The following is a 19,240-nucleotide window of genomic DNA, read 5'->3' as shown; positions in this document are numbered from 1 at the left end:
TCCTGACTCATATTCAGTGCCTTCAGAGAGTTCCAGTGGGCAAACGCTCTGTGTGGATGGAAATATGTTTGAAATGATCATGCGTGTAAAGAATTCAGAGCAAAGAGATCTTGCAGTTTGCACCTTTGAGTGGTTGATCTCAGTGTGATCTTCTTTCAACTATCACTAACTATCAAGTCCTTAACCCTAAAAATATATACCATGTATATTATATCATATCTGATATGCAAATTTCTTCCAGATTATCAACATGATTAAAACTTTGCTGAGTACAAAAAATTCTAAAATCATCCCCCCTTCAGGCTGTGGTACATGTGTGCTTTTATAAAGTGCATGTAAGAATTACTGAAATATTGTTAGTAATATTTCAAAATACATACTGGCCTGAAGCAAGATTTGCTGGGTTTTCCACCATAAAAAATTCTGGATATATATACACATTGAATTTCTGTGAATTTCAATGCATAAAACATAAATTTACAGAATTTCCTGGTAAAGTCTGGTACATTTATGTATTATGCATTGAAATTCACAGAAATTAAATGTATATATATATATATATATATATATATATATATATATATATATATATATATATATATATATATATATAATACATAAATTTACAGAATTTCAATTCAGCTAATTGTATATATAGGCTACACTGTATTTTCCGACATGGAGCACTTGTTAAAATCTGCACCCGTACCCAATGCGCTTAAAATAGAAACCAACACCCGACCCGCACCCGAAACAGAATCAGTTTCGCATGTGACTTTTTTAACCCATGTTATACCCGTGTTTCCCCCTTGTCTGAACCGACCGGCACCCGTATCCGACACAGTTGGATGTTTTTTACCCGTTTCAGCAAAATTTGCGGATCGACCTGTCGGGTACCTGAACTCGTGCAGGACTCTGAGATATATATATATAAACAAATATAAATATTTGTTTATTTTTTAACAAATCTAAAATATGAGAATAAAATATGATACAGCAGGATTTTGAGGTCCACATTGCCTTTTAAAAACATATCAAAACAGCCAAACATAGTGAAAGGATAAACTTTTGGGTGAACTATCCCTTTAAGAAAAAAACAATCTAATAAATCATGGGGTTTGCCATGGTGACCGGACATACATCGCCCCATCCTCACCATGTCCACCCGTGGGCCTTCCTCCAGGGCACGTAATGAGGCACATTAGCACTGCATCTGTTGCTGTCTAAGCATTTGCCAGCTAATCTCCACCATGCCAGTTCCCACACAGTCATCTTCAGGCCACATTACCACACTCACAGTCTTTATGGTCTATGAAGCCAAAAGGCAACTTGCGGGCATTTGATTTAGTGTCGGCCGGACAGCTCCACATAAAGCCAGCTTCCAATGCCCCCTCAGTATTAGTCTAATTGAAATGGAAGCAGAGGGGTAATAATGCTATAACAACCCGGCGGTGCTGGTGCACGGGCCCCGCTGTGCTGAAACAGCGCTAATAAACCATAAATAAAATAGATGGCTAAGGGAGTGAAGTGCCCCCCCCCATGTGCCGGCTCATTGAGTCAGTGAGAGAAGTGCTTCCCCTCTCCGTGTCGAGATTAGACAGTCATCAGGGGCAGATACCCTCTCCACATGCCCCGCCGCTGCAGGCGCTGAGCTCTTATGCATGTGCGCCGGTTTAAGCGGATGGAAGTCATGAGCAGGGCATAATTACTGTGAGTTCAGATACTCTTTTAAGGCTATAAGAGAAAGAGGATGCAAAACTGTCTCATCAAATACTAAAATATACACTAAGCACTGGGCTGGAATTAGGGTGTTTTTAAATTGCCTCTACAGCTCAACTTTTGAAACATCACAGGCCAGAGAGCGAGGATTATTTAGTTCTGATTCATTTAGATTACGTTGTGCAGTTTGCTTGCATATCAAAGAAATTCTCTCTCAGCTAGTGCTGTAAATTATACAGGAAACCTTCTAGCTTGGTTGGTAGTTGCGAAATTGTGCTGCATTGGTTGTGCTGCATGTTTACTTAAAATTTTACTAAAAATACATTTTTAAACATAGCCATTTGGTCGTGAAGGACTATACACTTAGAAAAATGGTTCATTGGGGTTCTATATAGAACCATAGGGTTCTTTAATGCTAAAAAAGGTTCTCATTCTGTTTACGCCAAATTCTGACTCTACCATCTGAATGTCTCAACAGAAATCAAGACAAGGCAACATTTTCAGCAGTCTTCAACTGCCCAATTTTGGTGAGCTTGTGCAAATTGTAGCTTCTTTTTCCTATTTGTAGAGATAAGTGGTACCCGGTGGGGTCTTCCGCTGTTGTAGCCCATCCGCCTCAAGGTTGTGCGTGTATTGGCTTCACAAATGCTTTGCTGCATACCTCGGTTGCAACGAGTGGTTATTTCAGTCAAAGTTGCTCTTCTATCAGCTTGAATCAGTCGGCCCATTCTCCTCTGACCTCTAGCATCAACAAGGCATTTTAGCCCACAGGATTGCCGCATACTGCATGTTTTTCCCTTTTCACACCATTCTTTGTAAACCCTAGAAATGGTTGTGCGTGAAAATCCCATTAACTGAGCAGATGGTGAAATACTCAGAACGACCCATGCCTTGCTCAAAATTGCTTAAATCACCTTTCCCATTCTGACATTCAATTTGGAGTTCAGGAGATTGTCTTGACCAGGACCACAACCCAAAAGGCATTGAAGCAACTGCCATGTGATTGGTTGATTAGATAATTGCATTAATGAGAAATTTAACAGGTGTTCCTAATAATCCTTTATATATATATATAAACTCAGGAGAAGCAGTTAATCTGTTAGTTTTTTTTTGTGTGTAGACTAACTCTTAGCTGCTTTTATTTATTTATCTTTTCTGCTTTGGTGTCAGCACGTGAGGCACAAAAAATGCTCTTCAGGGTTGTGGATATCGGTTCTGTGTAACACTCGCTTACTAGCTCCTATATTGTTGCTGAGGTGCACCACCCCATTACGCAGCACCTCTCTGTTCAGTAAGGGAAAAGAATTGCAGTGATTTATCAAACTGTGGCTTTCTTAGACACAGAATCCAACCTGAGCCAGCAGAGGGGAAAAAAACTTAAACAAAAACATTAATTCTGTTTGACAGGGCCCTCTACCTCTCTAAACACCAGCACAGGATCAGAGACCAGGGAGAGAGAGTGATTCTCACTTGAAACACGGCACTGATTCACTTTTGCCGTTGGTTCAGGATCAGATATCAGATAATCTGAGCTATGAAAGCAATACTACAGGGCATTGTACAGCACAGTTTAATTAATGCCTGACACCTGAAAAATTGCTGTAATATTTTAGAGAAGACTCGTCCGTAGCAGCTTCTATTGCCTCTAATGTGAGATAACATTTCTTTTGGGATAGGATAGCATCTCGATCATGTGTAATACAACTTGACGTTTTTACCTGTTATTTTACAGGACTTTGGTGTAATTGAAGACTGTGCGCTAGCCGTTAGCGACTAGCCCTATGAGAGCTTGCTGTGTGCAGGCAAGTGTCAAGTTATCTCTAAAGATTTGGGCTAGAATTCAGTTCGTTGTATTCCATTGCAAAATCTGTGCTTCATTGACAAACCTTCCACAATCCAGTTTAACCAAATGCTATGTGCACTGAACTAGCACCATGCTAAGTATTTACCTTAAATAATCATTCATTTCTTTGCAAAAAAAAAAAAATATATATATATATATATATATATATATATATATATATATATATATATATATATATATATATATATATATATTTTTTTTTTTTTTTTTTTTTTGCAAAGAAATGAATGATTATTTAAGGTAAATACTATTACATATGCTTTATTTAACATATAAAGTATGCCAGATATCCGTAGTCTGCTGCATCCACGCCTGCAGTATCCCTCTCAGATACTGAAGCTTTCGCGCCTCGATCGCCCCCCGGTGACCGGTCCCAGTTTAGCCGCCCCTCTGTGTTTTGTAATGGACGCGAGGCAAACTAAACAATAAAACTACAGTTAGACTGTCAGAGTCTGACTACTGATTTTTCCCCAAAGTGAGTTATGTCATTGAAGGCAGTTATCATCACGATGATTTCATTTCAGTGTTCGTTTTTAAAATAAGTTTAGTTTTAATTAGTTATTTGATGCTATAAAAACGAGGGGTGTGACGTCATGATTGACAGCTGAGATCGACGTCTTCTTTAAGTGAAGTTGTCACTGAGGCACTAACAGACTTTTTTCATAATTTTTGGGAGCAGACTGGAGCTTTAGCTTTAATTTCTACATTTCCATAACTGTTTATTTCACACCAACATAATTAATTGTTCTGCACCGAGAGTGTGGGCAGGCTTTTGATATCGCAGCAGTACTTCCTGCTCTACTTCCTGTTCTCTACTGCGCAACTCCGGCACCCTGAAAGCTTCAACTCTGGCAAGCGGAAACAGACGATGTCGAGTCGTCCATATTTTTTTACGGTCTATGGCTGCATCCTACGCAACTGCTCACTCAGTTGTGCCATGAAAATTGTTCATCACAGATATTTATTTGGCTGTTTGATTTAAGTGATTTACATCATATGCATGATTTATGTACATTTAAATTAACTATTTTATTTTATTAAATATATTATTTATATTCGTATTTCAAATCTACAGTATATAAATGAATAGTTTTTTATTAAAAATAGTACAGCACTATAATTCACCTTATTTATTTTTCGGTTGCCGTGCATGCAAATAAAAGTGCTTCTGGTTGGCATAGTTTATTATTAATGAATTATCCCGCTTAGTTCTGGAATGATTTGTGCTAGGCCTGTTTAAGTAAGCTAAAGAAGTTGAAAGCAAATATGACATGGATCCAAGCCAGGTCAAAGGTTAAAATGTATTGCCCCTGTGCAAATTTTTTGGCCTCTGGCTCAGTCTTATCATTGGTGACAAAATCAACACCCAAACAACACTTTGAATTTCAACACCTACCGATATGGCTGCCGCAGCCACATCATGTGACAGGGAGAAATGAGCCCTGAAATCTCTGTCATAAATTGCAAAAACATTCTCAGAGGAGGATGGGGAGGAGGAGACGGAAAAAATTGGTGCTGGAAAAGCAGTTCTTAGCTCGATGGGCACTTGCGGTCTAACCTGGATTTACCGCCTCGCAGGGCCTCCTGCGGAGGATGTGCGAGCTTTTGTGATGAAGGAGAAGATGGTCACTTGCTTTTCAAAGCCTTCTTCATATGCATACACAGTTCTGTACATGACTTGCAATTTAATTCAACCTGGACTTGAATTCTGACCTCTTTCATTTCAAAGAAAAATCTGTTTTTATGTCTTTAGTATTCACATCGTCACGGCTTGTTGATTTAGGTAGCAGGTAAAATGGAAAAAATCCTGCACTGTTGTAGCTTGTGAATGTTTTTTAAACAGCACTTTGCTCCAAAACCTTCTTCAGGCATTTTAAAAGGTTGAAAGTCAATGGCAATAAGGAGTGAAAAGGCTTTTGTGGATTGTTTGAGAAAATATTGGCAGGCTGGTTTAGTGCTGAGAGCCAGTAAAGACAATTGCTATGTATCCCCTGGTTTTTGTGTTTCTAATGTATTTGTTATGCGGTCTTTTAGCGTGCATTTTGCCCTGGTTACATTCCTGTTTTCTGTCCTGTGTGTCATTTTTCTTGTCCTTCATAATTGCCTTGGTCCCCTGGTCTTGTTTTAGTCCATTACCCTGTGTGTATACAGTAAGCCTTTGTGTTCCTGTGTTCATCGTCTGGTCTTTTCCTTTGGTAGATGTTATGTTGTTGGTCTCAGTCCTGCTCCCTGGTTTTCCTGATTGTCTTGTGATTGGTTTATTTTGGTTTTTAATATTCTAATAAATACCTTCACTCTTTTCTAACAGCTCAGTGTGACAGAATGAGTCTTGACCGAGTACGTTTTATTTAAACCACACCACTAAGATTAATTAAATACATTTACTGTTTTTGGGGAATATTGTATTTTTAAACCTGATCTTAAATAGCACATAGAAACAAAATGAAGCCCCCTGAGGCCCTGTTTACACCTGGTATTAAGATGCATTTTGGACGATTGGATCACAAGTAGACAAGAGAGGCACATACCTGTTTACACCTGATGTTTTAGTCTCTTTTGTCCACTTTCAACCACTTCTGTCCTGATTTTTTCCAGGGGAGGGTAAATGCATGGGGGGGGGGGGGGGGGGTGAGATCTTTCAATCTAACGGACAAGATAAGACAATTTACATGTGAACACCACTGAAGACAATGGAAAAACACACAGCTTTCATGTCTGCCCTGATAACTGCAAGACCATGCAAACTCTTTGAGTGTGTTAGAAATGCGGAGTGGTGAGAGAACAGTGTGCTTGATAATTTAGACACAGCAAGAGAAAAGACCTTGATGACATGCTTTTTATTTATTTGGCAAAAAAGGAGAATGTGTATTGCTGTCTGAACTTATGTGCCTTATAGCATACAAAGATTGAACTGAATAATTAACCTGCATTTATCAAACTGCCAACTTCAGATAGCTCTTACAAAAATTGTATCCTTTTAAAAGAAAAAGAGAGGAACTCTTAAATGTCTCCTCGTGTCTTGTCCTGCAGTTTTGGAATTACAGTGGTGCCGAAGTTTTGGGCGGGATGGAATATTATACCGCGGCTTGAGTACTTTCATCAGCTGACGAAATCACTTCTCAGATCAGCTGGCATATTAGAAGTATTTCCATCAGCATATTCAATGCATTTTGCACAATGCTTGCACACAGTCACAGTTCTATCTACTCTTTTATTTCCATCATCATAGGTAACATAAAATCCTAAATGTTCCCACACACTGGACTTAAACGACGCTGGTGCATCCGCCGACTCCGGGCAGCCTTCCTTATCTCTCCCACTTGCCATTTCTACACGTGATGTGACCTGCAGCACTCCATTTTTTTACTGTATGTCCACACGCCTCTTATTTCGCACGAAAAGGACACTCACTGTCTGAGGTAACATACGGGCACGAGGCTACATTGCGCATGAATCAAACCCTGCGACATACACACGCTCCGAACCGAGACAAGCAAACCGAACAGTTTGGAAGGTTTTTTTTTTATGTACTATGCCACCCCTAGTTTATACTTGTATTTAGCATCATCCACTTGCGCTCTCATTGAAAAAATCTTAATACCAGGTGTAATCAGGGCCTAAGTGGGCCAGAATAAGCTGCTATGCAGACCTTAGTTTTTTCGAGACTGTGTGAAAGTCAAAATGGAAAGAGTGTTCAGTTAACAATGATTAAGAATCTGCACAAGTCTCAGCAGTAGAGAGGGTTATGCTATTGCGACCATTAGGCCAAATGTGAGTCTAATCTATCATCTTAGGCAGCTAATGATTGTCTCCATGCATCCCAGCAGGCCCCTTCTGGCTGGGGAAACGGACAATGTACGGGTTTAGGGTTTATTTGTCATCTTTTAGATGTCCCTTTCACACAGAAAAGGTCGACTGCGGTCTGGAGGACGTGGTGAGAGGACATGCATTGGGGACAGACCCTTGGAGACCATATTAAACTGAGAGAAAGAAAGACAGATGGAGTTTGTTAAGATAATAAGTCTTCTTGAAATAAGTGGGAGTCGCTATAATGCAATATTCAAACTCCCCATAGACCTCTGAGTCTCAGTCTAATGATAGTTTTAGAGTTGCTTCAGACATTCGTTTAAATGAATGTGGTCTGGCGCGCTGCAGTTTTAAACGTGTGCCTAATAATTTATTATTTTTCTCTCCATTACAGCATTTGTATTGAGTTGCAACTTCCCTGATAGACCAGCATATGGAGATGTGTCTGTCACAAGCCTCCATGCAGGGGGAGAAGCCTATTTCTACTGCTTCAATGGATACCAACTCCAGGGTTCCTCCACACTGACGTGCCGCAATGCCACCACACCCTACTGGAGCGGCAAAGTGCCACACTGTCTTGGTGAGTCCCAAACATAATGATGAATTTAGTCTGTTCTTTCAAAAGCCATTCTGGGTTCAGTCACATTTGTAGTTACCACAATTTTTTAAAAAATCAACTCATCTTATTTTCATCTTTTATTTAAATAACTGATTTGAATTATTATTATTATTATTATTATTATTATTATTATTATTATTATTATTATTAATATTAATATTATTATTATTGTTGTATTTCCAATTGTTGTCAAGAAAAAGCTTATACAGCTAATTCCTGGATTCCTAAAAAAAAAAAAAAAAGTCTGCAAAATGATACTTCCTGATTTGCATGGAGCATCTAGAATCAGCAGAAAAACATATACTTAATATATCACAGACAATCCACACAAACCAATTAATCAAAACATATCTACTACGTTTTTACCTGATAACCACTGGGATTAAGTGGGTGATAAATTGCTTGACCAATTGAAGTGCTTTGACAAAAAATAGCTTTACATTCCTATTTTTATACTCTCTGAATAATGATGCCATAATTTATCTCCATTAAGTGCCTTATTCTTACCAAGATGTTTGCTTTTTTTAACTACAGGGAGTAATTTACATTTTCCTTTGCTAATTGACATTATGCCTCAGATACGGTCCATTGAACCTCACTTGTATTGGACCCAAGTGATTCCTTTAAAGGGTTATAGATCTAAGCTGCTAATACAATAGGTGAAGGTTGCTTCCAGGTGGCGGTAAACTTGAAGTATATACTACCTAACATGGCACATGTGCCCTTTCACCAGACTCTTAATTGCAGGTTACTCCAGAGGGATGTCCCCCTATTGAGTGCACTACAACAAAAGCATCAGCTAAATGACAGTTAATTACCAAATCTGCAGTATTTGATCTCTGCCCCTGAGAAATTCAATTATGAAGCAGTAGCACTATTAAGCAGCACTGTTATCTTAACAAGTACAGGGAAATCTATGAAATAGTCGTTTCTGGTTTTAATGAACCTTATTTCATTTCCATATAGATGCAAGTGGTTTTGCTTGCCAATCATAAACACCGCCCCCTCACACTTGCTGATTTGCATCATTGTGAAGCTGCCCTGGACTCGCTCACTTGCAATTATCCTTGTTGTTTTTTTTACTCGTTTCACCATAAACATACACCCACAAGTCACTTTGTCATTCAGACGCAAACAAACCTCATGCCCGTGTAAATATTTAGTCCACACAGGTGTGATTTAACTTGACAGGGGAGAAACTCCCGGTGTGGTTGCTCCCTCCTCCTTTTAAGTTAATTGGGTTTTGATCATTGATTTTGGCTGGAATGGTGGTAACAGAAGTGTTTGTGCTACAAGGCAGTGAATATTAACAACCGTACCCCCTCAAGGCAGCCCGGTGTGACAGCGTGATTGACAGGTCTGCCTCCTCTGCATAAATAAGGACTTTTTGTGCCTCAATCTCTTTGGAGAGTCGAATCCCAGAGCTGGGGAACTCTTCCCTCTTGCATGACAAACAGAACAACATCTTCGATTGCAAACAAGGCTGGGCTCCCTGAAGGATGGCTGTTTTGATGAAGGATCTCATTTAGTGCTTCGGAGGCACTGCTGTAGCAAGTCGTGAGGTGGTTTAGATAGCCTGCGGCTGCCAGACGCAGCCTAAAGGACCTGGGGTTTCTCACACTCGCCATTATTCCGGAGTGAAATAGCATAAACGTGCAGTTTTAGGAGCGTGCCCCTAACATGCTGATGCTGGGCCGGGTTAGACTGTCAGAGTCTGACTACTGATCAGCATGGGCCGGCTGCCAAGGATCAGGGCTGTGCGTCCACTTTAATTACGTTCTGTCCGCCTGACTAACCTTCAGCCATCAAGCTCAGAAGGTAAACCTCCTCCTCTGACAAGCTCTCTTTTTTGTCGCTTTTAACAAAAACAGTTTGTTATTGCTGTCCTTCTCTGTTTAATTCATTGTGCTTTAAAGTTTCTTGAGTCAACAAGTTGGCTCTTACCCCCCGCATAAATAACTTGACTGCTCCTCTTTTATAATTTTTTTACATTTCTGAATTAAAAATACTTGTATTGACTTTCAGTGTGACACAAGTGTCCTGATATCACAATGAAAAAAAATGAAATTCTTAAAATTCAAAGTCTTGTGGCTTGAGCAACATGCAGAAGCAAATTATTACAGGAATGATATCATAGAGAAGACCCCTTTGCGGTTATGAGGACCTTCATAACTGTCAAGTCTCTTAAAATAACTGGTAATTTGACCTTTTTATGATAAGGCAAGAATAGTTAAAAGTGTAAAAGATATATTAATAATTCATCATAGTTGTGTTATTGTAAAATGCTGATATAAAGTACTATAAATGTTTTTAAAATAATGATTAATAATGAAATTGTACACTAGCATGTTTTCACAGAGGCACGGAATTAGTAGCCTAATACTTTTTACTTAATATATGGCCGTTTTAGAGTCATTACATTTAAAATTTTGTTGAAAATGGTATTTTAAAAATATATATGAAACTAACATGAATACGAAGAGTCATTTTTTTTAGATCTTATCACATGTTTTAAAGTAGGTTTGAAAAAGTATTTTATAATCCTAAGCACCAGGTGCATCTGAAATCGCAATGTCTGAGTAATATGTCTTGTGATGGAAAACTTGTCACCGTTAAAAAATATATAGCATATGAATGTATGTAGTATGAATAATTCCCACTGTACTACATCCGCCATGTTAACATTGACATGTGACTTGTGGTGTTAGTTGCATTGCTTCACTGCCAATCCGTGGCCTCATGGGATGGAAAATGTCCAAAATATTTCAGATACCTTGTCGGAAGTAGTAGGCATCCGGATTCTTTTCACCAACTATTTTATGAATTCTATGAATTCAAACTAATTTCACAGTTTTTCGCCTACTATATAGTTGATTAAGAATTCATATTCATATGCTGGGGTTATCTTAAAGTCTTTTATGTGTAAAAATGTTGTGCTTTCACTGACTGTTGTCTTCTTTTTATTAATGCTACATCATTGTGTTTTAGAAAGCGATCTAGTCTCTGCAGTCATGCACTATGAAAGAGTTTTGTTATCCACAGCTCAAAGCTTACTCTGAGGGCTTCCTCAACCTCTAGCTCTCTTATTTTAATCTCAATGACATTTGTACCCTTCCATTTGTACTTTGAACAGTGGCCTGTGGCGGAATGGTAAAGAACGCGAGTCTCGGCCGCATTGTATCGCCTGGTTTCCCTGGAAACTACAGCAACAACCTGACCTGCCACTGGGTGCTGGAGGCCCCTGAGGGTCAGCGGCTGCACGTGCACTTCGAGAAGGTGGCCCTCGCTGAAGACGACGACAGGTTCGTCCCAGTCAACTCTCCCAGTATTTAGCTATTATACACTAATTAGTCAACTGATGTTCAAAGAGACAGTTGGAGAAGCTCAGAGTGTCTCTTCACAGTGCCGTCACACTCCAAATGTGGCGCTGCTCTTCAGGGCATTATCTGTTACGGCGAGAGCAACGGATGATAGGAACAGCTGTGAGTGTGTGAGTGAAAGTGGATGAAAGTTTCTGAGATCAGACACTTGCTCTCCTTTAAAATAATTTAGAATAATCAAATCCCCTCGTGCAGGCGCGGCGAGAGCGATTACAGCCCACTCTGGGGCCTCAGGAGGGGGATTAAGTTATTTTTATTAGCGGTATCCGCTTTTTCTGCAGGCTTTGCTAACAAATGGACTTTTAATGAGGTCACTTGCTGCTCAGCTATTCAAAATCATATCAGGCAATTATTATGCAAACTGCCAAAAGACAGTACTAGAAATCGGAGGAACGTTACATCTGCTGCCAAACAGATACTGTTGAGAGATTGCGCTGTTTTGAACCAAACTAAACCATTCTGTTCTGTTCATGTCTGCAGGTTTCTGATCAAAAACGGCAACAATATTGACTCACCGATTCTGTATGACTCGTATGAGGTGGAATACCTTCCGAACGAGGGAATCGTTAGCTCCTCCAGACATTTCTTTGTGGAGTTTACAACAGATGGTTTCGGCACCAACACGGGGGTGGCCATCAGATATGAAGGTACAGACCAACTAGACTAACTAATTCAGGGCTGCGTTTCCCAAAAGCATCGTATGCTTAAGTAGACTGTAGAACCATTGCCACCAATAGAGACGTATTTAGGCCATGCCCAAACTGGGGGGAAACAATCCAACGCTCACCACTGACTTTGTATTGTGTGTAGTATTGCGCAAAGTATTGCGTGTATTGCTTTTCTTACTTATAGCAAAAAACAGAACAATGTCTAAAAGCTGATATGGGACAAGGTGTACAGCAAACAAGCTAAAGAACACATAGCTAAGTTTTTATAAGCTGTCGACCCCCAAAAAAACGAGCATTTAAGGAGACAAAAGTGGATATAGGCAATAAGATGTGAAGCTTCAGCAGGAAGAATGGGTCAATTTTGGGATCCTGACACTCAGTATTTTCAGTATGTCTATGTGTGCAGTATACATTTAGTCAAATATCCTAATGTCAGTTTTATATGTTCTATTTCCTGTCGCTGATCAGGTTCTCCTCCAGCGGGCGTAGTTCTTTTGCCTGTTCTTTAGCTCTCTCTCTATTGCCTGTATCCACTTAAACGCTAGTTTTTAGGGTCAACAGCTTACAAAAACTTCTGGGTTTTTGAGCTTGTTTTCTGTACACCTTGTCACATATCAGCTTTTCTATTGTTACATTTTTTTGTAATAAGTCAGAAATGACAAGGAGGCAGCCTCACTTAATAGATATAGTCAATGGAGACGGTTGGTTTGTTTTCCCCACCGGTGGGCGTAGCTTTCATATTATGACGCGTGTTGCTGTGTCTCTATGGTCTCTTCGATTCACTTAGCTCACAATCCTTTCAAGAAACACAGCCCATGTCAGTTTGTGATGAAAACAAGTATGTTGACGTACGCTAATTTCCGTCAGTCGGAATAAATACAATCGGATTTCACATTCTGAAAGTGTTTATATGAACTATAAAGGCTGCAAATTGATTCACACACATTTATTTACATGCAGGGGCGAGGTTTTCACAGGCCTGTAGCATTTAGCAGTACATTTTTAATAACACTTTATTTTATTAACACGTTAAGTGGGATATTAAAAAAGTGTTATTTATATGTTGAATTTCGTTTTTTTAAAACGTACTCACAGAGTTTACGTCATATTGTGACCGTTGCAGTGTGTGTAGAAAGTCGTCCGCTCTACTAAATGCAAGGTAGGCAGTTTTTTTGTGTTCCTTTTTTTTGTCCTGTTACTGAGCAGGGTCTTTTATTGTATATGAGAGTGTAAACATCTCAATAATCTTTTTATTTAAGGCATAATTTATGTCCTGTAGACCAGTCCATTGCATTACGATTGCAAGCAGTATCAATAATGTCAAAAATGTGATGTGCAGTCAAATGTCTGGGTGTGTATGCTGTTTAAACAAGTGTTCTCAATGATACACTGGTTGTGCTTTGTGGAGTTGTGAACATGTTTTATAGGTTCGATATTGTTACTTATTCAAATGTAGTGACCATCATCCCCCCCCCCCCTCCCATACCCCCGCCCCCCGCCCCCCAATACCTCCCCCTCCAAAAAGGCACCCCCAACCTAAAACATATTCGTGGAGAAAAACATTTTTAATCTTGTATAACATATCGACAAAAGCTGACATATGTCAGAAGAGCTTTTTTAGTAAATATTAAGTATCCCCCACTGAACAGTTCACAAGACATGAGACACAAACTTACGCACGTTCATAAGTTGTCGAACATATGTAAACATCATGACCCTTCACGTATGCACAAGGTATTTTTAAAACTGATGGGAAAATAGTTGGATTCAAGTGTTTGAGAGAGAATTTTTTTTTTCCTGTTGATTGAATTACTTCAAGTCTACACCACTCTTTCAATCTGATAAAAATTTTATTTGGATCAAACACAATCGGATCGATTTGTGATTTCTATGAAGGCTTTTTAGTCCAGTTGAGCCATCAAAGGGTATTCTAAGGGTATTATTTGGGTGCATGTAAATGTATATATGTCTTATTCATAATCCGATTTAGTCACTGTACAGCAATGTTCACAGGAAGTCGTAATAATGAGGACTTGATAGCAGCCAGCATCTTTTCTCATCCATCCTCCACTGGTTTGTGTCTGAGCCAGGCCATCCACGGCGGCGGTTACTAAGTTCAAACGTTGATTGAAGAACACATGTCCTTTACAAAGCCTCAGGGCTGTGGTGGAGACAAAGAGTGTACCTTCCGGCACATTCCCATTGTTGCTTCGAGTCACTCCAAAGATCTTTTCTCTTATATGCCTTGCTAAACACTCCTTACATTCATGATTCAATTGAGCTTTATTCAGATTAAATCAAATGAAAATCGAATGAAATGCGACATGACAAGGCCATTAAAATGAGTTTTAACTGGAAACCGAAATTGCATAAATGGCATTCCCGTTCCGTCTGAGAGGTCAGTCGAATGTGTGCAGTTGAATTTGTTCACAGGGATGTCATGCACACCTCGCAGTCATTATCTGGCGAGATCAATCTAATCTCATTTACCATGCCACAATCCGATTATGCTATCTACAATATACTAATGTGCCTTCACGGCAACCTGTAACAATTTAGCTTGTCTTCTTCACACTTCTGACACATTTCACACCAGGTAGATTGCTCAGCCTTCAATAGTCTTTCTGATTGAAGTGCTGTCCTCGTTTTATGCATCTTAAACAAAATGGATCTTTTTCAAAATGTATCAATTTCAGTAGACTATCAAAAGCACTGATCTGGAACTCTTTGTGTATCGAGAGGCCACACACGGAATACTTGTTCAGTTCTCTGAAGGCCATTTAAACTGGAATCATGTAAATCGATGTAATAATTGTAATTTCAGAGGTAAATTTATTTTTGAGAGTAATGTCATTATTTTTCAACCTTGCTGAAACTTTTATAGCTAAAGCTGCTGTGTCACACCTTTTACACTACAATTCAAAAGTTTAAGGCTGGGAAGATTTATATATATATATATATATATATATATATATATATATATATATATATATATATATATATATATATATATATATATGTTGCATTAATGTTGGTACTGCTTATCATCATAATATACAGTTTTATCTGTTTTACTGTAAACACTTGACAATCACCCATATGCATATAATACTGCTTTTGTTTTTTGTTTTTTTCTCTAGCGCTACCTCATTTTATAACACTATGCTTTGGTTTCATTAATGTTTATGCAGTTTATATTGTTTAAAGGTGTCATGTCCTGGCTTTTATCTTTTTTATACTGTTGTCTTAAGGTGAACTTATGTCGTTTGCATGGTTTTTACATTCAAACACATCATAACTAATAAGTAAAATGCCATTTTCTACACTGGTTTTGAAGCTCTCTCCTAAACGCTGGGTTTTGTTGGGCGTGCCGCACTGCAGAATTAGAAGTAAACGCCCACGGCTAGGATTGGAGAAGATTTGCATATTTAATGAGCTTCAGCAAACCACACACACGCACACACGCATGCGATCTTCAAACACAATGGGGATCAAGAAATGAATGTTATTTCACTATTTAAGATTCACCGGCCTGCTGACAGGCTTATGTAGCCCATCTGGAAAACACATAGCCCTGGGACGTTGGGCTTTGCGAGCCCTGGGAGTCTGAACCCGAATCGCAATAAACCAACAAATAAGGGATTCTCCAGCCTGTGACAGCATGCTGGTATGCTCTGATAGACACGTACACATAATCAATATGATCTGTAACAATGCAATACTATCGTATATAAAAAACATATTTTTATATTATATTTTACTCACAAAACTGTGCTGCACCATTCCTGTCGTATCCAATATAGAATGCACAGCGTTGTGTTTTAATCTCAAATGTCTGCAAATCCAGTGTCAGCCTGTGTCTTGTTTACAAACGATTATCTTGATATCTTTGGCGTGTTTATTGCTCGTTTGGCTGCACAAGTCTGTGGGCGGGGCTACTGAAGCAGCGTACATACAGAGGCGGCGTTTCCCCCTTCTAATACGTCATTGATTTGAGAGCCTTGTTTTCTGTGCCTGGTGTCACAGGTGGTGGAAGAAAAACACTGTATTCGGATGCCAATAAAATCACAGACTAGCCCCTGTAAATCAACTCCACGAGAAACAATTACCATCCAAATAGGAGTAAAGACGAGAACCGACCAACACTGAGGGATAACTGAGGGCTTAAGTACACAAAGCAAATGAGAATAATGAGGTGATAATCGAGGCACAGGTGAATGATATAACTAATTAACAAGACTGGGGAAAACGGACACAGGAACACTGAACACACAGACATGTAACAATGAAGTTTTACCACTGAACTGACGGAACAAAATTTTGCATTGCTTCGTAACTGGTTAACCTAAATTGCCATTATCTAATTGTGTACTTACATTTAACAGATGGTTGGTTGATTGTAATCCATTACATCCTTTACATACCTCTTCAGTTATCTGACATTATGAAAATGAATTTGACACATTTTACTACCGTTTTCTAAACTATAGCGAATAAACTGTGATAATGTGAGAACATGCCCATACGGAAATGTAATATATGTTCACATATGAAATATACATATATATTAAATATATCCACATATATATATATATATGGCCAGATATATATGTACATGTATGTTTTTTAATATATAAAACCTATTAGAAAATGGAACAATTTCATATGTCACATATATAGTTATCAATATGCATGACATATTTCTTTGTATAAATGCTCATTATACAAGTTACATATATATGCATAGCATATTGCTTGCATACATATGACATATATGTCCATAATATGTTTTTATATAGTCTTAGTATATTTTTTACAATTAAAATGAAATATATTGTAACAGTCCCCCTAGGAACAACCTAGAGAGGCAAACTACAAGATAAATTTGAGGGAGGGACCCAATGACCATCCTTGCAAAAGAGCAAATAAACAATTTGACATAAACCCCAAAACACAAATAGAGCTAGACATGTTTAAAGTTAAAGCTGTTCAAATAAGGAAAACATAAGCATGTCAAATGTTTGTATGTTGTTTAAATAAATTGGCATATATAAATTAAAAATATATTGGTGACATATATAGTCATGGCATACAATATTATTTAAACAACAATCATATGCATAGTATTAATATATGTCAATATACTAATTTAATATGGACAATTTATATATGTTATAAACTTATATCATCATGTATCTAGAGATATGTATATATGTGCTAGCAATATATTGTCTTATATTTGGCATATATGACTGTGTCACTTGTGATAGGGACATATATGACATATATTACATTTCCGTATGGGTGTTAAAGGGTGTCTAAAGGTTTGACTATATATTTATATGGCCCCAAATTACTGATGTATATTCATAACTTTATATTTCAAAACTCTGTCAACTTAATAGATTTATTTTTTCATTATTAGTTTCATTTAAGAGTCCACTGTGTAATCATTCTCCCAAAATCCCTAAAAACAAAAGAAATTAGACATTTTCTGGCTTATAGTAAAAGTATAAAACTATAAAGTGATTTGGATTGCATTCCACAATGAAAAGATGCAACATGCATCATTGAAAACGTACTAAGTACAAATTTTGTCAGCATTTATTTGATGTTGAAACTGGGAATCTTAGACTGTTATCTGTCTTATGGCAAACATTTGTTAGCTAATTGATTCATAAATCAAATACAATTTTATATAAAATAAAATAAACATTTTATGGAAAAATATTTTGCTTTAGTTTCAGTGTTGGTCAAGTTAGTATATAATTTGGTTTTCAAAGAATTTAATGCTAAATGTTTGACTTCATATTGAAATGTATAACTATACAACTTAAGCAAAAAAGGTCATTTTGCTCACCATTTAATCTAACTGATGTCTAGGACAAAACAATTGAGGCATTAAAGAGATCTCATTCATGATTTTGTCTTTCCTATAGGGACTTCACTTATGGCAATAACACAAAATGCTAAATTAAAAATATTTGCAAAACTAATTTCCATAGAAATCTGACTTTATACTGACGCCATCTTATTGTAATGATTTTTTCTGTGGTTTTAAGAGAGCAAGAATCAACTGATGATTAAAATGACTCATTTTTACTTCTTTTAGACAACGGAGCCAGATGAATCTAAAGATGAATAATGCAAATGTGCCTGCCTGGGTATGGGAAATGGGAGGTTGGAGGTGGGGGGGTGAGAAACAGTTTGCTGTAATTGGCAGAATCGCCTGTGTTTATTAAACAGAGAGCGAGGTTGAATGTAAAGCTGAATGTGGGGAGTCTAATCTAGTGCACGCTTGAATGAGGCCGGACCCGGAGGGATATCAAAGCCAGTGTTTACCCATAGTCTGAACATCCTCATCTTAAGTCTCCTCCTCTCGCTCTAATCTCTATTCTACATTCTCAGGCGAGCACAACAACCAATAACGGTTCAGCCAGGCGTGTCGGTTTGTTGTTTCCCTGAGTGAGTTTGCTCATTCACGTTGCACATTTATTCACGTTGTCGGGCCGTCTCTCTTCCTTTTACGCCTGTAAATGGCCTTGCAAGTCTGGCTAAGGTTGATTAACTAACAATATCCTTCCAAGGGCAACCCGAAACCTTGGGTTTGCGTCCAGGAGGATTTTGATTGGTGGGAATGTAAAACACAGCACATTGCTTTGCCACATTCAACAGACAAATTCTTTTAGACCGCCGTCTAAAAATGCTTTTAAATTCGGATTCCGCGCTGTCCTCTGCCTTTCCATTGAAATTATTATGTGAAGGGCTGACCCGAGTGGACTGCTTGTCTGTGTGTTTTAAGCTCTTCTGAAATCAGATGCTTGGTGATAGTGTTTGGACTGTGATGTGCATCTTGGAGCAGGTGATTTATGGTGTGCCCTCTCAGCTTTTGCAGCAGGGCACTGCTACGAGCCATTCGTCAAGTACGGAAACTTCACCACCACTGACAGCACCTACGCCGTCGGGACGGTTGTGGAGTTCACCTGTGACCCCGGCTACACCCTGGAGCAGGGCTCCGTTATCATCGAGTGCATGGATCCCAGCAACCCTCAATGGAATGAGACTGAACCCGCCTGCAGAGGTGTGTGTGAATGTTTCATAAGTACCAGGTTTGGGCCAAATTCAGAAGTGAAGAATTAGCTCCCTTTCAGTTTATGAGTGAATTTGAATCTGTCCGTAAGGC

At 38.5% G+C, this 19,240-nt stretch overlaps 1 protein-coding gene across 2 annotated transcripts in view; it reads left to right on the top strand.

Annotated features, from left to right (window-relative positions):
- The window catches only part of sez6b (seizure related 6 homolog b), a 244,640-nt gene that overhangs the window by 191,969 nt on the left and 33,431 nt on the right, over window positions 1–19,240 (top strand). For both annotated transcript variants that reach the window (XM_067450669.1, XM_067450670.1), the window contains 4 exons: window positions 7,785–7,970; window positions 11,143–11,311; window positions 11,870–12,036; window positions 18,944–19,138. In XM_067450669.1, the coding sequence (XP_067306770.1) occupies window positions 7,785–7,970; window positions 11,143–11,311; window positions 11,870–12,036; window positions 18,944–19,138 (717 nt within the window). The remainder of the gene's footprint in view (window positions 1–7,784; window positions 7,971–11,142; window positions 11,312–11,869; window positions 12,037–18,943; window positions 19,139–19,240) is intronic.

The sequence above is a fragment of the Pseudorasbora parva genome, chromosome 8 (genome assembly GCF_024679245.1).
Source record: "Pseudorasbora parva isolate DD20220531a chromosome 8, ASM2467924v1, whole genome shotgun sequence".
In the NCBI taxonomy this organism is placed as follows: Eukaryota; Metazoa; Chordata; class Actinopteri; order Cypriniformes; family Gobionidae; genus Pseudorasbora; species Pseudorasbora parva.
Note: the sequence above shows the minus strand (reverse complement) of the source record. Positions and strands in the feature narration are given on the sequence as shown.